The sequence below is a fragment of the Bos mutus genome, chromosome 8 (assembly GCF_027580195.1).
Source record: "Bos mutus isolate GX-2022 chromosome 8, NWIPB_WYAK_1.1, whole genome shotgun sequence".
NCBI lineage: Eukaryota > Metazoa > Chordata > Mammalia > Artiodactyla > Bovidae > Bos > Bos mutus.
This window is the reverse complement of record NC_091624.1, coordinates 95024480-95052345: the sequence shown is the minus strand read 5'-3', so window position 1 is coordinate 95052345 and position 27866 is coordinate 95024480. Positions and strand designations below refer to the sequence as shown.

The 27866-nt window shown below is 38.8% G+C and overlaps 1 protein-coding gene across 2 annotated transcripts; it reads left to right on the top strand.

Moving 5' to 3' along the window:
• The first annotated feature begins 288 nt into the window (after nucleotides 1-288).
• C9orf72 (C9orf72-SMCR8 complex subunit) lies at nucleotides 289-27215 on the top strand. 2 transcript variants are annotated; one of them, XM_005886663.2, is made up of 11 exons: nucleotides 289-427; nucleotides 6712-7199; nucleotides 8531-8590; nucleotides 14975-15070; nucleotides 15818-15882; nucleotides 17140-17212; nucleotides 18920-19036; nucleotides 20704-20939; nucleotides 23948-24005; nucleotides 25027-25136; nucleotides 25242-27214. In XM_005886663.2, exons 2-11 carry the CDS (start codon nucleotides 6756-6758, stop codon nucleotides 25426-25428), a joined length of 1446 nt encoding a protein of 481 aa, XP_005886725.1. In that variant the 5' UTR covers nucleotides 289-427; nucleotides 6712-6755; the 3' UTR covers nucleotides 25429-27214. The 2 variants fall into 2 exon arrangements, with proteins under 2 accessions (XP_005886725.1, XP_070232078.1); XM_070375977.1 differs by lacking the exon at nucleotides 289-427 and adding an exon at nucleotides 5033-6610 and having other exon boundaries at nucleotides 25242-27215.
• Nucleotides 27216-27866: the final 651 nt, after the last annotated feature.

Genomic DNA, 27866 nt, shown 5'->3' with positions numbered 1-27866 from the left:
TATTTCGAAAACGCCAAGACGTACCTACGGCGTCCCACGAGGAAATGCTACTGCTGCAACTTGTTCCGCCCGCGTGGAAGATGGCGCTTAATGCGTCAACCATCCCTGCTGCCCGGTTCCTTCCTTACGGGGGCGGGGCCCAGAGAGGACGGGTGTTTAGGAAGTGTGTGGTTTAGTTTTCCCCGCCCTTTCTCTCCTCCCTTTGCTCTCACTATATTCGCGGAGGGTGAACGAGCAAAGATCGGAAAAAATTTAAACAGAAGAAGAGTACAAGGCGAGAAACAACAGTGGCGTGAAGCCAGTTCGGGAACGCGACGCTCACGGGGGCGGGGCAGGGGCGGGGCCAGAGCTACGGGGGCGGGGCTGCGGTTGCGGTCCATTTGCCCGCGGCGGCTGCGACGGCGAAGCAGCAGGCGGTGGCTAGTGGGTGAGTGAGAAGCCGGCGTGTAGGTGGCCGTTTGGGCTTCGGTTGCGGGGATCGGGCAAGGGCGGCGGCGGAGGCTCTCCCCAGGGCTCGGCTCCGCGGGTCTTCTCTTTACCCCTTTCTCCCCTGACCGAAAGCGGGCATCGGGTTTTCCAGCCCGGCGACTAGTGGAGTTGCCTGCATCCGGGCCCCGGACTTTCCGGCAGCCGGGGCGCAGAGATAGGGGCATAGGGTTCCGTCTCCTTTTCTGCTTTCCCGCCCGCAGTCCCCGAGCTGGCTCATTCCCGAGGTCCTGGCGTGAGATCCGAAGAGATCGATCCGTCGGATCCCTGTGCCGCGGGCTCCAGGGGAAGGAGCCTCGGGCACCAAGAGGCCTGGCCCGTGGAAGGCCAGAGAGCTGGCGGCGCGCGGCTGCTCCGGACCGAGTCGGGGTCCGAGAGAGGAAGAAGCGGGATGGGGTGGGCTGGGATCAAACTACTGGCTTACAGAATTGTCTCGGTTTCGAGGTTGCTAAGGATTGCTGATGCCCTGGAATTTGATGCAGCAGTTCTAGACTGGGTTTTGCTCCCGTTCTGTGGTTCATGACCTGTTTACTTCTCTTCTCCGAGATTGCACAGACTTAAAGGAAGTGACCATTATGATTTGGGCATCACTTGACTGATGGCATCAGTTTCAGAAAGAAGTGCCGTGATTAACGCGTCTGCTTTGACCACACAGTGTCTGACTGGCCCTGGTGATCTCCACCAGGCTTCTGTATTCAGAAGACTGGGAGGTCATGCACTTGCCCCAGAGAGGTGGCCCTTTCCGAAACAATGGAGATTGTTAGGCTTTAGTGAAAACAGTCTGACTGTGGCCAATGGATAAATTCCGATTCAGACTATTCTCATCTTGTGATCCAAAGCAAAGGGGGTCAATCCATCTGTTATTTTAATTTGTACAAAGAGCTTGGAAAATACTGTTATATCTTACTGATGATCTTAGACGTTGGAAAACTTTTAACACGATTCGAACGTCACAGAAGCAGGAATGTAATATATGGGAAATTAATAGCCTGGAGTCAGAATACTTGAAATACAATGGTGTTATGTGACACAGATAGTATTGCTGGCACCTTGTCAGTCTAGGAAAGCCCTGAATCGGTTGGAAATTAACATCATGATGAATGTACTCTATGAAACAAAAACAAGAGAAGTAGGTGATGGATTGTGCACTAGGCCAGCAGGGGACAATTACATAGGAGCTAAAGGGTTTTTTCCCCCCACCTTATAAAGTTAATAAAATAGTGTTATTTTTTTGTTTTTTGTTTTGTTTTGTTTTGTTTTTTCTGGCTCTTAGCAATCCAAATTAATTTTCAGAGAAAGAAAAAACCAAAGACTCCTATTTTTCAAGACTGCCCTTGGGCTCTGTTTTAATTAAGTAATTCTAGGGAGTAGTGGGTTAGCCTGCCTATTTGAGAAACTGGAGCTGTGAGAGATGGTCAGATAGGGCTATGGTGAACTACACCTCTGAGTCTTGGAAAGTGTTGCAAAGTCTTTTTTATCTGGCATTACAGGGAGTTTAGTGTCAATAAAATCTGTCCGGGCAGGTCCTATTTTGGAAGTAGGGCTATTTTATTAGGATCCTGCTTCTCTTAGAGCTGTGTGTGTGTGTGTGTGCGCGCGCGCGCGTGTTCCGTCACTCAGTTGTGTCTGACACTGTGACCCATGGACTATATAGCCCGCCAGGCTCCTCTCTCCATGGAATTTACCAGACTAGAATACTGGAGTGGGTTGCCATTTCTCCCTGCAGGGAGTCTTTCCAACCCAGGGATTGAACCCAAGTCTCTTGAGTCTCCTACATTGCCAGACAGATTCTTTAGCACCTCACCATCTGGGAAGCCCTCTCTTAGGATTGTGAAGTCACTCAGTCATGTCCGACTCTTTGTGACCCCGTGGACTGTAGACTACTAGGCTCTTCCATCCATGGTATTTTCCTGGCAAGGGTATTGGAGTGGGTTGCCATTTCCTTCTCCAGGGCATCTTCCCGCCCCATGGATTGAACCCAGGTCTCCCGCATTGCAGGCAGATGCTTTACAGTCTGAATGACCAAGGAAGCGCCCTCTTTTAGGATTGGGAGGTAATAAACAGAAAGCATGGTTATGAGAAATGTGGGTCTAATGATGGTTGAGTTCTTATTTACAACAGCTGCTGCTCCTGCTGCTAAGTCGCTTCAGTCGTGTCCAACTCTGTGCAACCCCATAGACGGCAGCCCACCAGGCTCCTCTGTCCCTGGGATTCTCCAGGCAAGAACACTGGAGTGGGTTGCCATTTCCTTCTCCAATGCATGAAATTGAAAAGTAAAAGTGAAGTCGCTCAGTCGTGTCTGACTCTTCGCAACCCCATAGACTGCAGCCTACCAGGCTCCTCTGCCCATGGGATTTTCCAGGCAAGAGTACTGGAGTGGGGTGCCAAAGGGCCAACCAACTTTCTAAATATCAATCAGAGAAGAGATGACTGATTTTTAGCAGAGGTTTAAAAAAAGCAAAACTTTAAAACTTCCCCTGTGCTAACAGTTGTAACGTGTGGTAATTAATCTTTATGTCTGCATGTGTTGGGTTATTTTCAGCAAGTATATTGGGTACACCCTCATGAACCCTGTTCTTTGTTTACAGGAGTGTGGCAAGCCACTGTGTCACCCAATTTGGATCCTGGCTTACCTCAAAACTCTTGTTTCATAACTGTCTGGTGTAGCCAGCACTACATGTAAAAAGATATATTGATGAAAGACTCTTGATTTTGAGCCATTTCTGTATATATGGATTTTCTTTGCCAAAGATGATGACTTTAACTGTTAGTACATTCATTTTACGGCTCTCTTAACTATACTTCTCTGTGACTTTAATTTCTTAAGTTATTTCTTCTAGTAGGATTTAAAGTTAAACAGTTCAACATAATCTTCATCCTTTATTTTCTTTCTGATGATACTAGCAGTAAAATTGAACATAGTTGCTGCTGCTGCTGCTGCTGCTGCTGCTGCCAAGTCGCGTCAGTCTGACTCTGTGCAACCCCATAGACGGCAGCCCACCAGGCTCCCCCATCCCTGGGATTCTCCAGGCAAGAACACTGGAGTGGGTTGCCATTTCCTTCTCCAATGCATGAAAGTGAAAAGTGAAAGGGAAGTCGCTCAGTCGTGTCCGACTCTTAGCGACCCCATGGACTGTAGCCCACCAGGCTCCTCCGTCCATGGGATTTTCCAGGCAAGAGTACTGGAGTAGGTTGCCGTTGCCTTCTCCGTTGAACATAGTAGCCTATAATAGAACAGTTTTCACAATTAGGTAAAAGGTTGTGCTATAATCTAACCAGATTTTGTTCCAGGGCTCAATTCCACTTAAGAAGTGTCTTTTATTTTCAATACAATGCTGAAATGTTTGAGTGGCAGTATTACCTTTATGATTATTCACCTTTTTTATCCAAAAAGAAAGAACAAAAGAATATGTTACAGTATACTGATATGGGTATGTGTTTACTTAATGCATCTCCTTGGCCTCTAAAGTTTGCTGTTATTAATTATCTTAGCATCATTACATTTTCTATTCATATTATATTCCTGTATTCTGTCATTGTAAAGTATTTAACTTGTATCTGTAACAATGGATTTTTTTTTTTTTCCAACAGTCATGTGGGCTGCAGGATCTTAGTTCGCTGACCAGGGATTGAACCCACACTCCCTGCATTGGGAGCGTGGTATCCTAACCCCTGAACCACCAGGGAAGTCCCAACAGTGGATATTTTAAGCAAGCTATACAACTTATGCTTAGTGTAGTCTCTAAAGTCTATTAAATTGAGACAGCACATTTAAAACTGTGAATATTTCCTAAATGAATTTCTAAAATAAAAAATACACAAGAACCGTCTTTGTGTTAAACCATTTCTGCACATACTTACAGTAAGGCATTTTGCCAAACGCTGTATATCCATTCTTGACATCATGATAAAAGTGCTCATACAACACTCTAAAATTAGAGTATTTTATTTTTTGCTTTTCCTTAGTCTCTGAGCTCTCCTGACAAGGTGTAGATAAAGTTCTTTAAGTAAAATGGTTTACTTTGACATGAATTTAGTTATAGATCAAATGTTATTTCTAAAGCAATCATACAGGCAAAGATAGATGTATCATAGCTCACCTATTAACTACTATCCTTTACCATTATAATGAATAGATTCCACAATTTTAGACTTGCCTAAATGAAATTGTCACTGAATATGCATAGGTATTCAATTTTAGTATCAGGCAGGAATGATTCATTTTGCATTCATACCTCATTGAATGTGGTATGAGTGGATTCATTGGTAGATTCATGTGGTAGAGTGATTCATTGGAATGGGTTTAGATGTAAAAATGGCACCCCACTCCAGTACTCTTGCCAGGAGAACCCCATGGACGGAGGAGCCTGGTAGGCTACAGTCCGTGGGGTCACAAGGAATTGGACAAGACTGAGCAACTTCACTTTCACTTTTCACTTTCATGCATTGGAGAAGGCAATGGCACCCCACTCCAGTACTCTTGCCTGGAAAATCCCATGGACGGAGGAGCCTGGTGGGCTGCAGTCTGTGGAGTTGCACAGAGTCAGACATGACTGAAGTGACTTGGCAGCAGCAGCAAGATGTCAAAGAGACCTGGATTCTAGTGCGGCTCAGTGACCTTGGGCAGTTCACTCTTCTCTGTTTCTCAGTAGATTGAAAGGGCCTATCCAACCATTTAGTCCTCTACATGTTTTAAATAATTAAAGCTTTTTTATTTCAGCCATTTAGTATAGAAGCTTCTTTGTAATGATAAAATGCCATACTGCTTTCTTGAACAGCATATTAAATATATTTCCTATTTCTTAAATAGCATATTAAATATACTTAACCTCATTTTAAACACCTGTATTTGGCTTTAATACCCTTGATGCCCAAAGAATATGTTGAGAATAATCGTGTGCATCATGTTGCCTCATTTTCTCATATGGTTCCAGATTGTTGTGGTCTTATAATCTTTTGTCTTTCTTTTCTCTCCCCCCTCCCACCCCCCACTTCTTAGCAGCTTTTAAGGCTTTCTACTGCCGGGTATGGACTGCCGTAACAAAGTACCACAAACTGGGTGATGTAAAAATGTATCCTGTCTCAATTCTGAAAGCTAGAAGCCCAAAATAAGTGGTTGGCAGAGGCATGCTCCTCTAAATACTCCAGGAAAGACTCTCTCTTTGCCTCTGTTTAGCTTCTGGTAGTTACCAGCACACATACCTTGGCTTGGAGCCACATCACTCCAGTTTATCTTCATCTTCTCATGGCCCTGTTTCTGTCTGCTTGTCTCCAAAGCTTTCTCTCCTTGTCAGGACATCAGCCATTGTATTAGAACCATCCTGATCCAATATCACCTCATCCTAACTTGATTACACTTATTTCTAAATAAGATCACAGGGGGTTAGGATTTGAACATCTATTTGGGGTGGGGAAGGACACAGTTCAGCCCATAGCAGGGGCCATGGTCTCTAGGTGAGCCCTCCCTTTCCCAATTGGCTTCTCTTTAATTCCTATGGTTCAGGAACCAAATAGCCAATCATATTAGAATTGCAAATAGTCTGGCTATTTAGAAACAGTGAGGTTTAGTATATAATAGTTATAGTATTTATATAATATTTATATAAATACTATAATATTTATTAAAAAATAGGAGGCATGCTTTCACATCTTTTTGACTGGAGAGGAGAAAACCACATATGTCTAAATCATTTAAGAATTTTTTATTTTTACACCTTAGAGTGCACATTTTTGTTTGTTTGTTTTTAATTTTTATTGAAGTATAGTTGATTTACAGTGTTGTGTTTCTGTTGTACAGCACATGCATATATCCACTCTTCACGTTATTTTCCCAGATAGGTCATTGCAGAGTATTGAGAAGAGTTTCCCGTGTTATACAGCAGGTCCTTATTAGTTATCCATTTTAAACAGAGTAGTGTATATATATCAGTGGGCTTCCCAGGTGGCTCAATGTTAAAGAATCTGCCTACCAACGCAGGAGATGTGAGTTTGATCCCTGGGTTGGGAAGATCCCCTGGAGGAGGAAATGGCAACCCGCTCCAGTATTCTTCCCTGGAGAATCCCATGGACAGAGGAGCTTGGTGGGCTGCAGTCCATGGGATCACAAAGAGACGGACATGACTGAGTATGTGCACGCATGTAGATATCAATACCAACAATTGCGTTTTTGATGGATGACTTAAAAATCACTGAACTTGATCACTGGTTTTGTATGTCATTGTCCAGATATCCCTGGAGCTTTCAGATAATGTGACAGTTGGGATGCAGTGATGTCGACCCTCTGTCCACCACCATCTCCAGCTGTTGCCAAGACAGAGATTGCTTTAAGTGGTGAATCCCCTTTATTAGCAGCGACCTTCGCTTACTGGGACAATATTCTTGGTCCCAGAGTAAGGCACATCTGGGCTCCAAAGACAGAACAGGTACTTCTCAGCGACGGAGAAATAACTTTTCTTGCCAACCATACCCTCAACGGAGAAATCCTTCGAAATGCAGAGAGTGGGGCAATAGACGTGAAGTTCTTTGTCTTATCTGAGAAAGGAGTAATTATTGTTTCATTAATCTTCGACGGAAACTGGAATGGGGATAGAAGCACCTATGGACTATCGATTATACTTCCCCAGACAGAGCTGAGCTTCTACCTCCCACTTCACAGAGTGTGTGTGGATAGATTAACTCACATTATCCGGAAAGGGAGGATATGGATGCATAAGGTGAGTGGGTTTGGAACTTATTAAGCATGCTAACTAACCTAGCCACTGACAGTTTACCTTCCACTACATTTATATCTGGCTTCCCAGGTGGCTCGGTGGTAAGAATCCGCCTGCCAATGCAAGAGACTGGATTCAATCCTGGTTGGGGAGGATCTCCTGGAGAAGGAAATGGCAACCCACTCCAGTATTCCTGGCAAATTCCATGTTCAGAGGAGCCTCTCAGGCTACAGTCCATGAGGTCACAAAGAATCAGACACAACTGAGTGGGCACGCACGCACACTTATATCTAATTTTTAGAAATTATGTACAGTTAACTTCAAACAGGAGCTATTATCTGCTTCTACCATATTAGGTACAAATCAATCTAGGCTGGTATTTGTGGTCTTTTAACCCTGGAAGGTAGGAGATGATAGCTCCACATTGTAAACAGAAAACCAAAGCTTAGAGAAATTAAGAAACATAAGCTTCAGAGTCTGGATTTGTCTTGCGAAGTATTTGACTCTGAAAGCTTATTTTTGCATTGCATGACCCTGTCTTTCACTTACTGTGTATAGTATAAGCAGCTTAGGACAATGTTTCATAAGCCTTTGCCCGTATAACCTTTGGCCCCTTTAAGTTCTTTGCCAAGTTCGCAAATTTTTAAAATGAAGAAGTTGGACCAAATGGTATTCAGAAAATATTCCTTTCGATTTTGTAACTTGAGCTAGAGGAAATTATTGTTATCACCTAAATCCTATAGTTTAATAAATAGTGATATTTATATTTCCATATACTGTAATTCTGGCACATGAGAAGAACAGATTTCATTCTTTCTGCTTAGTTTCATAGTAACATGGAAATCCACTAAAGCATTACTGATTTTTGTAAGGCTTTTGCCAGATAGTAGGGGAAAGTAATATCTTTTAAAAGAGTTTTTTTTTTTAAAGTATGTTTGCAGGCGTACCTCCTTAATGCTCACGTTTATAAAAATCATTTAAAATCTAGCTCGGTATTCCCTAGATTCATCTTGATCTTATCCAGTTTGAAAAGTACAAATCATTAGTTTCTTTTGTGAAACTTTGCAGATGTTAGTTACACTGACTGTTTTTCTGTCAAATTATATTTTTAACTGCCAACAAAAAGGGTGTTATTTTATTTCATATTGTCTATGAGAGCATGGATTTGTTGGGTGCTTCCCACCCACCCCTCTTTTTTGGACCCTAAAGTGGAAAGTATTTTCCCATGAACTAAATTACCCAGGAAGATGTCTGCCGTTTAACTGTATTGTGGAAAATAAACAAGTATCTAAAGGTTGTGGTTTATTAATTTTAATGAATTTTCTCTTGCTCAGGAGAGGCAAGAAAATGTCCAGAAAATCGTCTTGGAAGGCACAGAGAGAATGGAAGATCAGGTAAGGCGCAGATTTCTCATCCCCGGACACGGCCAGACCCACCACTAAGGGCTGCGTAAAGCTAAGGGGCGCTTCTGTTAAACTGCCCTGCTGGCTCAGATGGCAAAGAGTCTGCCTGCAATGCAGGAGACCCAGGTTCAATCCCTGGGTTGAGAGGATTCCCTGCAGACATTATTAGTTTGACAGAGCGAGCCTGAACGCAAACAGAACCTTCATGGAGATAAATGGAATAAACTGGATGAAAACTTCCATATCTTAGACCTGAAGAGTTAAATGAATGATAATAAGAACTGAATCTACAAATTAATATTTTGCTACCTTTTTTCCATTTGCGTAGGATAAGTTTTAGACAAGTTGCACATAGTAAAAATTTTAAGTGCTGTATATTATTTTTTTTAAGGTATTGCTTCTTAAGCATTTCTACAGAAGTAGTTGTAGCAGGAGAGTGAGTACCCCTAACATATCTGGGAGTACACACACAGATCTAGACATGATATTTCTTTGAAGTCTCATTTGTAGCTTTAAAACTCTCGCAATTTTTTTTTTATTGGAGGATAATTGATTTACAGTCTTGTAGCAGTCTCTGCCGAACAACAACATGAATCAGGCAAAAGTTTATATATATGTATGTATATATATCCTATCCCCACCCCAATGCACCCTTCTAGGTCGTCACAGAGCACCAGGGTAGGCTCCCCGTGTTACGCAGCAGCTTCCCACTACTTACCTATTTTACACACAATAGTGTATGTCTATGTCAATGCTCCTTTCTCAATTTAAACCTCATGCCGTTTACATTTTATTCCGTGATATATCTATTTGTTTTAATATTACAGTTTGCCACTAGTATTCCTTACCTTCTTACCATCCTGGCTTCTCGTGGTATCAAGTCTCCAAGAAAACATGCCATGTTTATCCCATGGCTTTGAACATCCTTGGGGAGCAGGCACCAGGGTTTGAGAAGCATGATTGCAAGGGTATGGCTTTCCTCATGGAAACTAATTACAAAGCCTTTTTTACAACCCAGGGCAGAGATTTTCTGAAGGGAGATCCCCCCACAGAGAAACCGTTCTCTGCTTTTACTCTCATCGCCTCTGGGTCTCTGGCCACCCTCATTGCTCCTCTGGAAACTCCAGTGTAAACAAGCCTTCTCTCTGGTTCTCTTTGGGATGCCTGAGACAAACAGTATTTTAAACAATCGCTTTTTCTAGAAATTTGTCAGGATATAGGAACATAAGGCAAATACAAAATGCTATAAAATGATCTTTACAAAATTTATATGTTTGTACTTTTGTAAATAATATTTACAAAAGTCAGAAGGAAGCATATACGGAGAAAGGTCTAAGACTTAACAAGAAAATATTTCCCTTTACTCACAGAAGCCCGGCTTTCCTTGCTAGGCAGTAAGAAGTGTGCCCAGGACTTTCACCAACCTCTAGATGTACCTTCTAGTTATGGAGGAACTAGTAGAGTTATGTCAACATAATGAAATTTAGAACCCAGTAAAATTCTACGTTTTCTGGGGGTTTTTCAAACCAGAAGTCTGTGCTTATAAAGTTAACAGCTATTAACGTTACAGTTTATTTCTCTTTTAAGCTCTCTTCTTAAAAATGTTATCCTCCCCTTTCTGTGTCAGGAGGAAATTATACTTGGGCTTCCCTGGTGGCTCAGACAGTAAAGAATCCACCTGCAGTGTGGGAAAACTGAGTTCGATCCCTGGGTTGGGAAGATCCCCTGGAGGAGGGCATGACAACCCACTCCAGTATTCTTGCCTAAAGAATCCCCATGGACAGAGGAGCCTGGCAGGCTACAGTCCATGGGGTCACAAAGAGTGGGACACGACTGAGTGACTAAGCACACACATACTTGAATAAACAGGAGGTTTTTAAAGGGGAACCGCTTTCCTGCTGAGAAATTCAAGACATTTTAGAGCCTCTTCTGTGGTCAGCCATCTAGTATTTGTTGTTGTTAAGCTTCAGTGAGGATCTCCATTTGCTTATGATGATAAATGTCTGAGATGCTGTGTATAAATAGTATATATGCCTACACCATGGGGTCGAAAACAGTCGGACACGACTGAGCCACTGGACTGAACTGAAAGGGAAGGTGTGTGTTTAGTTGCTCAGTCATGTCCCACTCTTTGTGACCCCATGGACTGTAGCCTGCCAGGCTCCTCTGTCCATGGGGATTCTCCAGGCACGAGAGTGGGTTGCCTTGCCCTCCTGCAGGAGATCTTCCCAACCCAGGGATCAAACCCAGGTCTCCCGCATTGCAGGCGAGTTTTTTACCATCTGAGCCACAAGAGAAGCCCAAGAAGACTCGAGTGGGTAGCCTGTCCCTTCTCCAGGGCATAATCCCAACCCAGGAATTGAACCGGGGTCTCCTGCATTGCAGGTGGATTCTCTACCAGCTCAACTACCAAGGGAGCCCCAAAGGGACGGTATTCTCCCATAATTATCCTTTCTGAAAAGGAGTTGCCTGATAATTGAGTTCTTGCAAATCCCACATCATGTGGTTGCAGTGACTTTATTTTGAGCAATAAGTACTGTTTGACGATGATATATAGTCTAAAACAAGTTTAATCATGCTAGTTTTAGTTGCTTGTAGCTGTCATATGGTAAAATTGTTTTACAAGGAAGCAAATTTAACACAACTTCAATCATTAGTCTTTGAATTCCATGTATTGATAGTTGTAATTATAAACTGACATTTAAAAAATTAAAAAGCAAAAACAATGAAGGTTTTGTATTCATAGGTTACTACAGGATCAAATTTTTTTTTAATAATAAAACATCCTGAGAGATACAAGGGGGCCTATGCCTTAGGATACCATTTCCAGAGGCAGCATCACATTTAAATTCTAAAGCAACTTAACATGATATGGGGCTCTGAAAACTAAGTTAAGTCACTGAAGAAAAGGACTGGTCCTAGGAATGCAGAGTTTCTACTTCAAATATGCATGTAAGGAGTTTGAGTTCAGTTCAGTTGCTCAGTCATGTCTGACTCTTTGCGACCCCACGGACTGCAGCATGCCATCCAGCACTAATTCCCAGAGCTTGCTCAAACTCATGTCCATCGAGTCGGTGATGCCATCCAACCATCTCATCCTCTGTCGTCCCCTTTTCCTCCTGCCTTCAATCTTTCCCAGCATGAGGATCTTTTCCAGTGAGTCATCTCTTCATATCAGTTGGCCAAAGTATTGGAGTTTCAGCTTCAACATCAGTCCTTCCAATGAATATTCAGGACTGATTTCCTTTAGGATGGGCTGGTTGGATCTCCTTGCAGTCCAAGGAGCTCTCAAGAGTCTTCTCCAACACCACAGGTCAAAAGCATCAGTTCTTTGACGCTCAGCTTTCTTTATAGTCTAACTCTCACCTCCGTACATGACTACTGGAAAAACCATAGCTTTGACTAGACCAACCTTTGTGTGCAAAGTGATGTCTCTGCTTTTTAATATGTTGTTAGGTTGGTCATAACTTTTCTTCCAAGGAGCAAGCATCTTTTAATTTCATGGCTGCAGTCACCATCTGCAGTGATTTGGAAGCCCAAGAAAATAAAGTCTGTCACTATTTCCATTGTTTCCCCATCTGTTTACCATGAAGTGATGGGACCGGATGCCATGATCTTAGTTTTCTGAATGTTGAGTTGTAAGCCAACTTTTTCACTCTCTTTCACTTTCATCAAGAGGTTCTTTAGTTCTTCTTCGCTTTCTGCCATAAGGATGGTGTTATTTCTGTATCTGAAGTTATTGATATTTCTCCCGGCAGTCTTGATTCAAGCTTGTGCTTCATCCAGCCCGTCATTTTGCATGATGTACTCTGCATATAAGTTAAATAAGCAGGGTGACAATATACAGTCTTGATGTACTCCTTTCCTGAGTTGGAACCAGTCTGCTGTTCCATGTACAGTTCTAACTGTTGCTTCTTGACCCACATACAAATTTCTCAGGAGGCAGGTCAGGTGGTCTGATATTCCTGTCTCTTTGAGACTTACCACAGTTTGTTGTGATCCACACAGTCAGAGGCTTTGGCATGGTCAGTGAAGCAGAAGTAGATATTTTTCTGGAACTCTCTTGCTTTTTCTATGATCCAATGGATGGTGGCCATTTGATCTCTGGTTCCTCTGCCTTTTCTAAATCCAGCTTGAACATCTGGCAGTTCACGGTTCATGTACTGTTGAAGCCTGGCTTGGAGAATGTTGTGAGCATTGCTTTGCTAGCATGTGAGATGCGTAATTGTGCAATAGTTTGAACATTGTTTGGCATTGCATTTCTTTGGGATTGGAATGAAAACTGACCTTTTCTAGTCCTGTGGCCACTGCTGAGTTTTCCAAAGTTGCTCGCATATCGAGTGCAGCACTCACAGCATCATCTTTTAGGAGTTGAAATAGCTCAACTGGAACTCCATCACCATGGGAAAGACTAGATACCTCTTCAAGAAAATTAGAGATACCAAGGGAACATTTCATGCAAAGATGGCCACAATAAACAGAACAGTATGGCAAGAATACACAGAAGAACTAAAAAGATCTTCAACATGAAGATCTTTTTTGTACAGTTTGCCACCTCTTCTTAATATCTTCTGCTTCTATTAGGTCCATACTGTTCTGTTTATTGTGGCCATCTTTGCATGAAATGTTCCCTTGGTATCTCTGATTTTCTTGAAGAGGTATCTAGTCTTTCCCATTCTCTTGTCCTCTATTTCCTTGCATTGATCACTTAGGAAAGTCTTCTTATCTCTCCTTGCTATTCCTTGGAATGCTGCATTCAAATGGGTATAGCTTTCCTTTTCTCCGTTGCCTTTTGCTTCTCTTCTTATCTCAGCTATTTGTAAGGCCTCGTCAGACAACCATTTTGCCTTTTTGCATTTCTTTTTCTTGAGGATGGTCTTGATCACTGCCTCCCTGTACAGTGTCACGAACCTCCATCCATAGTTCTTCAGGCACTCTGTCTATCAGATCTAATCTCTTGAATCTATTTGTTATTTCCACTGTATAATCGTAAGGGATTTGATTTAGGTCATATCTGAATAGTCTAGTGGTTTTCCCTACTTTCTTCAATTTAATGTAAGGAGTTTAAATATTGGAGAAGGCAATGGCACCCCACTCCAGTACTCTTGCCTGGAAAATCCCATGGACGGAGGAGCTGGCGGGCTGCAGTCCATGAGGTCACTAAGAATCGGACACGACTGAGCGACTTCACTTTGACTTTTCACTTTCATGCATTGGAGAAGGAAATGGTAACCCTCTCCAGTATTCTTGCCTGGAGAATCCCAGGGATGGCGGAGCCTGGTGGGCTGCCTTCTATGGGGTCGCACAGAGTCGGACACGACTGAAACGACTTAGCAGCAGCAGCAGCAGCAGTTTAAATATAATCATTTCCTGAAATGTGAATGAGGGGATAAGTTTTGTTCTTAGATTGATCTTAATACGTGATTTTAAAAACATGTTTAGCTAAAAATTGATAGACATATGACAGTTTCATCTGCCTCTTTAAAAGTCTGTGATTTCAAAAAAAAAATAAATAAATAAAAGTCTGTGATTTCAGCATGGGCCACACATGTTGGGGAGTCACAGTGGCCATGAATGCATGCAGGAGCCACCCATACTTGAGGCGCTTCACACATGCGGTGTTCTCTATTGAGTTTTCAACTTCCTTCTATAAACTGCAGATTTTAAAACTACATTTTTGAAATGTAAGCAGTCGTAGTATTACCTTGAAAGAACACTAAAGGAAACTTGTCGTCTTTGTTGATTCTTAAAAATACATGCTACGACTTTGATTTGGGTAGATTATACCTTATTATGAATATAGAGATTGAGTATTGACTCAAGCTTTACTACTGAGTTTTCTATTGAGAATTTTAAAGCCTTTTTACGCTTGTCTTTCCCCATTTTTAATATAAAATGCATCGATGACCTTTGATTATTTCTCACAATAAAATTGCAGAGGAGATTCTTTCTAAATTTGGTGTGGTGATTTAATGATTGTGTGTAAATGATAAACCAATGATTCCATTCTGACTAAAGAAAATCATTCCTGGAAGAATGAAAAGGAGTTTTAAATAGCATATAAATCTTATAGAAATAGAAAGGTTTCGGAGTAGACACTGTTTGAGGCTGTGTTTGAATGTGTGCGCTCAGTTGCTCAGTCGTATCCGACTCTGCGACCCCATGGACTGTAGCCCACCAGGCTCCTCTGTCCATGGAATTTTCCAGGCAGGAATACTGGAAGGGGTTGTTATTTCCTCCTCCAGTGTTTGAATAAATTACCAAGTATTTATGTGTTAAAGGGTGTTATTCTTTGCTTTCAGTTTTTGATTTGTTATCGCCAACTTCATCCTATAGTTTGTGATTTTCTTCACCTCATTTTACTTTTTTATGCAGGGTCAGAGTATTATTCCAATGCTTACTGGAGAAGTCATTCCTGTAATGGAACTGCTTTCATCTATGAAATCGCACAGTGTTCCAGAAGAAATAGATGTAAGTTCTCAGTTGTCATCTTAAATCGGAGCAATGGTACCGTTTATTAATTCCCCTAAGTTATATTACTACTACATATATTAGTAATGTTCTAATTTTAGTAGTACAAATTTTTATCATACATATCATTCATATGAATTATGAGCCACTTTAACAAACACATTTAAAATTCTGAATTTAATGACCAAGCAGAGACCTTTTGGTTAGTAATAGCAGTTATGATAAATTTAGTTAAATTCTCCACTCGTGTATTTCCTAGAAGTATGATAATTTCAGACCTTAGAGAGTCAATCAGTGTTCAGTGCAGTACTTCTTGTAACAAAGCAGTGTACAGATCACTAGCTCTAGTGGACGTTCGCCTATCTTCACTAGTGTGATTTCCTTAATCACCCATTTGTTGAGGACATTAGGAATTACACACTATAGATGTGAAGAGAAATCTTCAGGCAACTAATTTAGCAGCTTCCTGACTTTGTAATTAAGATTTGTTTCCTGATTGTGACAGCTCAGAAGAGGAAGTAGCTCTTGTAAAAATGGTTACTTAACCTGTCTCCCCAGCTTTCACATCACTTGTTCTGCAAGTTTATATTGGTGACACAGATTGTTTTATGGGGATTTGTGATGCTCAGAAATGAGGGCAATGTGTCTCATTGAACCTAGACTTCAGAAAACTTATGTATTAAAATTGTTATTTCAGCGTTTTGTTAACAGCCAGAATATTCTTTTTTTCCTTTTGGTGCGTTTTAGATAGCTGACACAGTTCTCAATGATGATGATATTGGTGACAGTTGCCATGAAGGCTTTCTTCTCAAGTAAGAATTTTGTTTCTTTTCATAAAAGCTGGATGAAGCAGATGCAGATTTTATGCTCACCTGTGACAAGATTGGGAAGGAAGAAAATAATAAGAGAATGCCTAACTAGATTACTCTAGGGTCAGCAATGCATGATTGAATTATTGCTTAGCTTTGTGTTGCTTCTTTACTTGTTATTTACCTATGATACATTTGATGTGACTCTTCTTAATATTTAAAGAAGCTGAGCTTCCCATAGTGTTTAGATAAGAATTCTTAGAGCCTTGTCTGGTTCTGGTTTCTTGTTTTTCTTCTCATGAAAGCTGAAACAAAGAACCCTTTCTAATTAAGTTGTGTTATAGATGGACGCACTTAGGCCTAGGAAAGACAATTTTCGTATTTGTACTGATGCTTTCCTTGTTACAGTAGATTTTAGAACGTGGGCTCTAAAATCAGGCTTCCTGGCTCACTGCTGTGTGACCCTGAGCAAGCTGCAGGAGCTCTCCATGCCTGCATTTCCTCATCTGTAAGATGGGATAATATTACCTACTTCATAGGAGTGTTGTAAGATTCAGTGAGATGAATCGTATTAGGCATTTAAAACAGTACATGGCACATATGGGCACATAATAATAGCAAATAGCTAACATTGTCTGTTTATTTATTCTAAGAAAAATGATAATAACAATGGCCAGTGTTTATTGAGTGCCTGCATATTAGTCCCCTAAGTGCTCTGCCTGCATTTATAAGCTCATCTTCTACTTGAGTGTTTCTTTACAATTACAGATTATCATGAAATTTTGTTTTAAAAAATGAGGAATGAAAGGATAAAGTACTTGCTTTTATGTCTACAAGTCTTCTCCTTTAGGTTCATGATGGGGTCTTAAAGATATGTGTTTAACCTCAAAGCCTTACATGGCTTGAATCAGAAGCTCTTTAGTCCTGATTCTGCTCAGTGTCAGCCATTCATGAGGTTATTTTTAGCCCCATTTGACTTTAAACAAACCACTTTAACCTCTTTGTACCTCAATTTCTTCCACTGTAAAACTGTGATATTTTACTAACTGCATTGTTTTAAGGTTCAGATAGAATCTGTGAAAGTCAAGTGGTGGAAAATGCAGAGTACTATAGAAATAAAGATGGCATTATGATCAGAACTTTGATGTTCATCATTTAAAGCTATTCAGAGTTTTTTGAAGTTCACTTGCCTTTTTTTTTTTAGTTTGTGAAATTATTTTACAGTCAACATTTTTTTAATCTTTCTTTTTCAATTCACAGTGCTATCAGCTCACACCTGCAAACTTGTGGCTGCTCTGTTGTAGTAGGTAGCAGTGCAGAGAAAGTAAATAAGGTAATTTATTTTGTAATCCAGCAAATAATCTGATTTTTTAATGCTGCTAACATATGTGGATTGTAATTTAAAGGTTAGGTTGCAGTCAAGATGATCTTATAATTTTAGGAGGCAATGTAATCTGACCAAATTACTGGGACACCTTATGGCAAAAATAAGTTTAAACTATCTGAAATGGAAGTCATTTATCAATTTCATCATGATAATTTATAAATACTAGTCTCAGTATTGTATAAATGGTTTTGAGAATATTTTAAAATCAGATGTTTTTAAAAATACTTGTCTTCTATTTCCTGATGTTATCGTTAATGTATATGAAGATGGCCATGTTCTTTTGGTACTAATTCCAAGGAAACGGAATCTCATCATTCATCGTGATTTCATTACCTTGCTTTTCCCTCTAAATCTTTTCCTTTTAGGAACCTATTGCTACTAAGTGGTCATTGGAGGTTGTATGGCAACATTTGTGACCACCTCCTTTAGTGCTGTATGAGTTAAAAAAGAATTCATGAACCTTTCCAAGTATTAGATAGTAAACTAAGGGATTTTGTACTTTTCTTCACTGATCAGTAATTAGAAAGAGATAAGTATATGTATCTTATCAATTTAAGCAAACCTAATTTTTCAGGTTTTACACCAGAAGTATGTTAGGAATGATTATTTGCTTGACAAATAATTTCATTATTTTTTTTTTCTGTGATAAGCTTCCCTGTAGACTTACCCAACCCTTGATTTACCAAGATTATATTTCTGGTATAACCATTTTTGACAGATTAACTTACCTGTTGTTATATCTAGTAGCTTATTATTTCTGCTGCCCCAAAAGGTAGCTTTCAGTTCATGTCCTGCAGAGCTTTCAGATTCCTTAGGACCTTCTCAGTTGCTTCTTGGGGAGAAAAAGCCTCAGTGGTTGGGGTTGTATTTTGCAAACATTTTTCTTATCTACCATCCTCTTTTAGCTTAATAGCTTCTCTTTTATCTTTTTAATTTGAGGAAAAAAAGGTTGCCACCATTAATTTAAAAACCACTATTTTAATATAAAAATTCTGAATATAACCTGAATTCTGAGATAGTTACATGGCTTTTTATTTTTTCCTAATAGATCTATCACCAAATCTTGTCAGAATGATAGGTTTCTAAACTCTAACCGAATGGATTGCTTATTTCAAATTAAGTTTGATAGAATTAATTCTCATTCTATTCAAGGATTTAGAAACTCTTTGATATTCATGGTGATGAGATTTCACATATAGAACTTTTAAACAGAAGATATAATTCTGCCTAATTTAACTGCATTTAGTTTTATCATCCAAATTATTGCTGGGTGGATATATAATCAATAATTATATTAGGTCATTATTTCCTCATATAAGATTAGGAATAAGGTTTCCATGGTAAAATAAGTTTGAGAAAGTCTGCATATTGTATCAGTCACCTAGAGAGTCATAGTGTGTATTCAAATGGTAATGGTTTTGAGATACCATACAGTTAACTTTACTAACATTTTCCAAGCTTATTTGGCCACAGAATACTTAGGTTAAGCAACAGCTGTTATATCCCACAGACTATTCCAGGTTACTGAGAAATACTTATTTTTCAGAATAGGTTTTATTGAAAGTAACACCTGAAATTTCTATTCAGGTCTCTTTCCTAAGCAAACTGGCCTTTTTATCCATATTTTAATGCTAAAATGTTTTCATTTTACAGATAGTAAGAACATTATGCCTTTTTCTGACTCCAGCAGAGAGAAAATGCTCCAGATTGTGTGAAGCAGAATCATCATTTAAATACGAGTCAGGGCTCTTTGTACAAGGCCTACTAAAGGTACAGTTTCCATTTATCACAAGTGAAACCAACTTTTTTAAAATCATCTTTGAGATTCTTTATAAATATATGTTGAACATTAGCATTTAACGTGTCTCGTGTTTGTATGGTAAGGAGCTTGACTTCCTTTTCACAGGTCTGAGGATGGAGTGAATATCTTATAAATTTATAGTTTGTATCAGGAAAACATCACAGAATAGCTTTCTTGGTGTTTCTGTTTGGTTTCCCACACCTATCTGGTCTCAGGATCTTTTTTTTTTTTTGATATGTGCTTGAATCAATGTACACAACTAAAATGGGACTATTTCTTATTTACTGAACAGATTTGAATTCTTGTTACCATTTTATGTTTTATGTACCACATTCATTTACTGAAAAGGAAATGTTAAGCTGCTTCCTGTCTTGAAAAATTGTATAGGATTTGACCAGCTTCTATTTATCAGTGTGTATGTATATATAAGAAAAAATTTATTTTATACTTTTTCTTTATTTACTTGAGTCTGCTTTTCAAGGAGCAAAACAGATAAATATAAATTAACAATTATTTTCATTAATTATGGGGAATCCTTATTCACTTTATTGAATTCATTATTGATGTTTTGATTATCATCAGAGATATGAAGAAGTAGATTTCCTAATGATTGTCTGAGTCTTTCAGAGTGATTGCTTTCTTGAGGATGTAGGCATAGTAAAATGAAAGAAAAAAATACTAAAAATTGTTGCAAGTAAAAATTATATTCAGCTTTTACATTTTCAATAATATGCTTGCTCTGAGCTCAGAATAATATTGTTTAAATACAGAAACTACTTGAGAAACTCATTTTTTATTTGATATGTACAGATCTGAAAATTAGAACTTCTCCTATCAAAGGCATAATGAGGTACTTAGTACTTTAATTTCCTCAGCATCATCTCACTTAATGTATAATTTTATCCCTTAAAGGAACCTATACCAAATGCATAGCAGAGAATTTGAAACTATAATTTAATGAAAACATGTTTCTTAAGAATTTTCCATGCAAGTTTAAATTGTATAGCCTTTTAGAGCATACTTTGATATTATAACAGTAGGTACTTGTTATATGGCAACTGACTACTCAACTGACTGTACCTGGAAAGAAGTATACTTACTATAAAAATGAATATTCAACTGATACTTAACAGAACATGAATAACCAAGAATATAAAAACTCACTTGTAATCTCATAATCCATTGACTAGCCCCTATTAATATTTGGCTTATATCTTTCTGGTCTTTTTCTTCCTCTGTAATTTTTTCATATCTTTCCCTTCCCCCAGCCCAGAAAATTAGATTATACTCTTCATGTTTTAAGCTCCTTTTTTCATAATATATTATGAACATCTTTCAGTATCAACACATAAACATTGGCAACTTAATTTTTAGCAGCTAAACAATAAACGACTTTCATTTCTTTAAATGAATAAATATGTATTTCTCTTTTTGGACACTCAGAGTGTTTCTGGTGTTTTACTGTTTAATCCAGTGCTGTAGCACACACGCCACTCAAACGTGACACACAACCATGATTCATTTTCTGGGATAAATTTCTAGAGCTGAGTTTGCTAAGTTAAAGCCAATTTTTTAAATTAAAAGATAATCTTCATATCTTTCAGTGTAAAAGACGGTTTTCTTTTCATTCTGACAGGATTCAACTGGAAGCTTTGTGCTTCCCTTCCGGCAAGTCATGTACGCGCCCTACCCCACCACACACATAGATGTGGACGTCAATACCGTCAAGCAGATGCCACCCTGTCACGAACACATTTATAATCAGCGTAGATACATGCGATCAGAGCTGGCAGCGTTCTGGCGAGCCACTTCAGAAGAAGACGTAGCTCAGGATACCTTCATCTACACAGATGAAAGCTTTACCCCGGACTTGTACGTCGTGCCCTGCTTTCTGATGTTGTCATTAAGCAGCATTAGGAAACTGTCTTTTATGAGTAGAAACAAAAAATTCAGTGTTTAAAAGGGAAGACATATTAATTATGCTAGAAGAAATCTGTGGTGAATCAAGCATTGTTTTTCTTAAATGTCTATTTTTTTTAGTATGATTGTGTTTGCCATAAGTTAGATTAGTCCTTAAAAATAAGTACTTAAGTACTTAATTAACAGATATACATTGAGCCCCTAGTTACAAGGTGCTAAGGTTTGTTGTTGTTCAGTGGCCAAGTCGTGTCCGACTCTTTGCCACCCCATGGACTGCAGCACACCAGGCCTCCCCTGTCCTTCACCATCTCCTGGAGTTCACCCAAGTTCATGTCCATTGAATTAGTGATGTTAAGGTTAATAGTGGCCAACCAGACAGCCCCAGACCCAGGTCCTTCCATTGCTTATAGACTAGTGTGTAAAGGTCATTAAGAAGCTTATTTATTAACTAAACCAAAGAGGGAATGGTATCTTTTTTTTTTCCCTTGACATATAAATATAAAATACAGCAAAACTGTGAAAATACAGTAATAGAGCATCCTTTTATATTCTCTTGTGTTGTGTTCATTTCTTACCATAAGGTATGATCGGTAAATTAACAGAAAAAGTAATGATAATAAAATGTTGAATGTGGACCCAATTAAGAAAAAAAAAGAAATCTGAACTGTAAAACACTTAGTGTTCTGAAATCAGGAAAATAAATTGTCATATACTCTCATGGTTCTCTGTACCCGGCATATAGAATGTGCTCAGTAAATGTTGACTAGTAAATAATCCAGGTTTTAGTGGATAAGGCAGCAGTAAAATTGGAGCAAGCAACCCTATCCTGTGTCTTACAGAAAAATTTTGAGCTGAGGCAACAGACTTGTGAAGCGCCACTAGTCAGACAGCAGGTGTTGCCCACAAGCATAGCAAAGGAACACCATGTCCCAGGAATCCCCAGTCTCATGTGTCTCTAGGTACGGAAAGATGGCTTCATTAAGAACCAGCTTTTCCTGGCTGTCCATTGTTTCTGGTTTTTTGGTAGGTTGCTGGAGAGCTTTTTGAGGGGAATTTAGTGAACTTTATCTAAAGTTCTGGAATTTTTTTTTAGAGGAGATACATGTATGGTTTTAATATGTCTTACTCATTTTAGCCAGTTATATTGGCTTCGCTGATTTGACAAACTGTGATAAGCCACCTATTCTTGTTTTCCTGATCATAACAAATAATGTCATGAACTTTTAAAATTTGTTTTCAGCTGTTAAGTAAATTTCCTAAACATAACATTATCCAAAGATAATATTTTCAGACTCTAGATTGATGTATTATTAACTTTTATGTTTTATGGACATATTTTACTTTTTAGTTTAAGCAATATTACTTATTTTTAAGATATTTTTAATTTTAACTCTTAAAAATAATTCCACTCACTACCTAAACATGAAAAATCAGTCACTGAAAATACTCTTTTTATGACACTTTGCTTCATCTAATTCCCTTTTGACCAAGACAATCAAATTATAAAGCAGATATGTTCAGAACACTAGACTTAAATAGCTAAATTCTCTCTCCAAAGCCAGAAAGTGGGTGCTGTCAGTTCCTACTGGCCACCAGTTGAACAGCCAGGAATTGTGAAATGCTGATTTTTTTCCCCCGTTTTCTGAGTTTCCTTCTTCTGTAGTTGGGAACACCCATTCCCTAAAACTAGGAAGTTTTAGGTACTTTGCTATTTACATCTGCACACACATCTCTTTCCTTGGTACTTCGATCAGGTATATGATGATCCCGACTATTTTCTTTCTTTTTAGTTAAAAATTGTTTACCTTAGTAAATGTTATGTTACCCCCTGACTTGAGTATAGCCTAGTATCCCAGTAAATTCCTTAGGGAAGTAGAAGGCAAGGAGAGGGAAGGAAGAAGAGAAAGACCAAAAGGGGTTGAGACCTGGGAAATAGACAGTCTTTTTAAAGTGCCTATAATATCTTACGGAGAAGGCAATGGCACCCCACTCCAGTACTCTTGCCTGGAAAATCCCGTGGACGGAGGAGCCTGGTAGGCTACAGTCCATGGGGTCTCGAAGAGTCGGACACGACTGAGCGACTTCACTTTCACTTTTCACTTTCATGCATTGGAGAAGGAAATGGCAACCCACTCGTGTTCTTGCCTGGAGAATCCCAGGGACAGGGGAGCCTGGTGGGCTGCCGTCTCTGGGGTCGCACAGAGTCGGACACAACTGAAGCGACTTAGCAGCATAATATCTTAAGTTGTATGGTAGATGAACATTATCTCAAGTGTGAATTAGAACTTAATTTTGACTCTGCTCATTGCCGATGTAGCTAACGTTTTCTTAGGTAGCTGATTCATGTTACTCACCAGAGGATGGACTTGTGGATGCAAACCCAGTGGGCAAGACATTGGAGATAATCATCTGTGTGTGTTCCTTATTCCCACTTGAATGTTTCCTAACATTCATCCTCTTACTTTTTTTTTCTTCCAAAACTGCTTATTAGGAGTTATTAGTACATGAAGTTAACCTTTTATTTTGTTTGGGTTTTTGATAGTAGTGGCGTATATTTATGTTTGTTGCTGTTTTATGTTTTTGCGATGACAGGAATTGGTAGTTGCATTTACCAACTGCCTAAGGCTCTCAATATTCTTTATAAGGTGAAGTATTAGAATACATTGATAGATACGTACATACCTTTCCTGGGACTGCTTATACTATTAAAAAGAAAATAATCACATTGTGGCCTGACAGACTCCAGTAATAGATAAATGTATACTTGAGTTAAAATGAGTGTATTAATCTATTTTATTGTATTTCCAAATCTATTTATTGTATTTTATTGTATTTATTTATGTAATTCTTATAAATATGTTTATAATCCCATTTCGAATAATTTAGTTTGGCTGGCATGAGAGGTTGTGGAAAACAGCTTTGTATAAGCCATGTCAACATTTGGTCTGTTTTCTTCGTAGGAATATTTTTCAAGATGTCTTACATAGAGACACTCTTGTGAAAGCCTTCCTGGATCAGGTAAGTATTAAACCTGAGATTGTCAGAGTGAATGATATGACATGTGTTCTGTTCCAGTATATCCCACAATGCCTGTAGAATTAGCTCCTTTTGTAGTTTTATCTCTGGTTTTTCTAAAGTGTCAAAATTATTTTTCTGCTGAATTATTTGTGGAAAGTAGTTTGTATGTTAACAATTGAAGATGCAGCATCCCCCAGTTCAAATAATAACTTCTAAGCACTAATTTATAACCCAAGGATGTTTTCTTTTAGTGAAGGGAAGTTTTGTACAAATGTTGTATATTTGCCTTAATTAAGCAAAAAATGTCTTTAAGACTTACTTAGATGATAGCATCCTTACTGTCTCATTTCTTTGTAAAAGATCAGATTTTAAAGAAAATTTTAGATTATATGGGTCTTATTTCTTAAAATAGAGGGACTTTGTTATGATATCACTCTAGGGATCAGGCCAGGAAACAGTTGTCATAGATGTAGCTTTGAAATAATATAATCCTGAGGTTAACTAGAAATTTTGGATCCAGGTCTGTGTGATCTGTGACATGTTGCAAAGTTCAGGGATAATTCAAAGTCATGTAATTCCATGCTTCTCAAGCAGAAATAAAATTGTTCTACCACTACCCATGCACCCCCCACCCCTCAAAATAGAAAAATATGAATATCTCAAAACCATAGTGAAAGCACAGTTCAACCTCTAAGAGCTCCAGTTTTATTTGAAGATGTGGGCAGAGCTAAGTAACACAACCAGAAGTAACCTATATCATGATTTTTAATAACAAAATAAATATGACTGTAGTCTAAGGTAGAAGGACAATTTTGAGTCCATTCTTAAAAGAGGAAGCAGAACTGTCAGGCCATTCCAGTATGTCCATCCCCTCCTGTCCACCAGGATGTATCCATCTATGGAGACCATTAGGGAGAGCTGCTCAAACGTGGGTTACCTGCCAGGCACTGTCAGCAGAAACATGCTGTGGATAAGCAGAACGGGAGCAAATTATTTATGAGCATGCTTCATTTTCCTGCAGGTCTTTCATTTGAAACCCGGTCTGTCTCTCAGGAGTACTTTCCTTGCGCAGTTTCTGCTCGTCCTTCACAGAAAAGCCTTGACGCTAATAAAATATATAGAAGATGATACGTAAGTCAGACTCCTCCATGGAAGAAAAACCTTCATTAATTGCTTTCATTTTGAACCCTTTGGACCTCTTCTATCTTATAATTTCTCTTGTATCATTATTTGTAGGCAGAAGGGGAAAAAGCCCTTTAAATCGCTTCGGAACCTGAAGATAGACCTTGATTTAACAGCAGAGGGCGATCTTAACATAATAATGGCTCTGGCTGAGAAAATTAAGCCAGGCCTCCACTCCTTTATCTTTGGAAGACCTTTCTATACCAGTGTCCAAGAACGAGATGTTCTGATGACGTTTTAAATGTGTAACCTGTTAAGAATGTTTCGTCACAATCATAATTGCTGCTAACGTAGGTTGGTGATGTTGGGAAAGGAGACTCCCTCCAGTCATGCTCTAGAGCCCTACTTAGCAACGGCAGTTAGTTAGTTACACTACAGTTGTCACAAAAAGTTTGTAAGGGGATGTCACGTGCACGGTTACAATAAATGCACCTTTTACTGGATGTGCTGTCTTCGGAGACAGACTTATTATGTTTACAATTATAATAAATAGTATTGCTGTCTTTTAAAGATGTAGGATATAAACTTGACCACAACTGCTGTTTTTTGAAACTTACATGGTTTACAAGTATCAAAGTGATATCTGAGTTAGCTTTCACAGGCATAAGACTAGTTGACTTTCCATCTCTTGATGTTCCTTGGTATGTGGGGTTACTGAACTACTTTTACAATCAGCTACAAACCAGAGCATTTAGATTCTTTCAGCTCCACAGAAGGAAGGTAGCTTGAACATAGATTAAGTTTTAGAAAGAAAATATTGATCAAGCATACGTGTTGTTGAAATCAGTTATAAGATCCTACTTTGCAGACGTACTCCTCAGGATTCAGTCTGGGTAGAAACGTCAGGCACTGTGTATAGTCCTGATGATGGTGAATCACAGTCAGGGTGTTTTTTTTCTGTTTGTTTGTTGAGCTCTGTCACAGAAAATACAGAGAATTGGATTTTAATGTTTCCATAGTTATTGCCAACTTTTCCAGTTACTTTTCATTATTTTTGAGCCAAAGTGAAATGTGTACCTCCTGTGCCTTTTTTTTCCCCTTGGAAAATGTAATCACTTGGAAGAAGTTCAGATTTCCCTAGTCACTCATTTTTATCTTGTTTTCCTCTTGTATAGTCTTGCTCTGATTTAGTAATCATTATAACTCAGATTATTAAATGGAATAGAAAAATACTCACTAGTAAGATTTCTTTTCAAGACCGAGAATAATACCGTCTTCCTTACATTTCTGCCCATGTTTTGGAGTTGTTGCCATGTCTCTTTGCCTTCATCATACAAGGACTAGCAGGAGAAACTTTACTGACCTGCTGTTTTACTAGGTGCTACTTTGGCAGAACTAAGTGGTCAATTTCTTTTGTTTCCTTCCTGTGTTTGGACCATTGTGCTAGCTATAATATACCCAATTAACCTAATTCTGTGCTAAAACAGCATTGACAAGACAATATACACAATCATAAAATACATTTTTATTTAAACTGTGAAAGTAACATAAAAGGGAAAGATATGTATAAGAAAGGGAGAAAAGTGGTAGAGCCCCTCCACCCTTGCCCACCGAATTTAACCAGAACCAACATAGGTCCTACCAGCCTTTCACATCACTAATAGGAAAAGTGTAGACATCTTGATTTTTAGACACACACTCAACCAGATGAGGGATGCTATGGCTCAGTCATGAAACAGTGTAGAGATACCACCTTGTTGAACCCCGTATTCAGTGCTATTTACTTGCTAGATTATTTAAGTGCTAATTATTTTCTTTTGCTCATTTATTGTACTGTTGTTTGGGATGCAAGTTGTACAGTGAAATAAGTTATTAAAGCATGCGTGCACATTGTTATATGTCTTTGCTCCTAGATGGAGAATTTTGAATAAAATGTCGGAAATTTTGTCTCTTTCAGTTATTTGCTCAGAAAAGCAGTGCTATATTGAATGACTGATTGGCTTCCTTCTTAGCTGACAGTCATCATGTATCTAAACAACTTTTATTTTACCGATACTCTCTTTTGAAAGAAAATATATTTAAAGGTTCTATATGATGCTGGAATCATATGTGGCGGGTTTTTTTGTTCATTTGTTTGGTTGGTTTTGTCTATTAACTCCCAAGATCTCATTCTGATTTTTTAATTTATATACTAAAATAGCAGATATAAGATAATGATTGGGCAAATTCTTTTTTCTTAGTTACTATTATAATAATACAACCTAAGCTGAAGTTATTCCTTCCAGGTTGCCAGTATAGGTATACAATGTGAAAGTGTAAGAAATCTAAACCCTTCAATCTAGAAAACAAATGACATTTTTACTCTGAGGAAAAAAATTCATTCATAAATATAACAGTTGAGTTGAAAGGTTTCTCTAGAAGAAGACTGATCATTACATTGCTAAATTCTCAAAGAGGAAACCTGAACTTCATATAATGCTGAAAATTAGAAATGAGACAGTTACCACTATGATCTGTTTCTGTAATGTTGCAAGTCAAAGAGGAAGATAGTGAACATCACATTTCTCTAACACTGTTTTGGTATTGACATGGAATTGTACAAATTGATATTTCTTGTGTGATCTTCAGGGTAGAGCTAAAAGTAACAACAACAGTTAACCACCCCCATTTAACATACACGACCCACTGGACTTTCTGAATCTACCGTCACAACAACACTGAGGCAGGTATTAGTTCCAT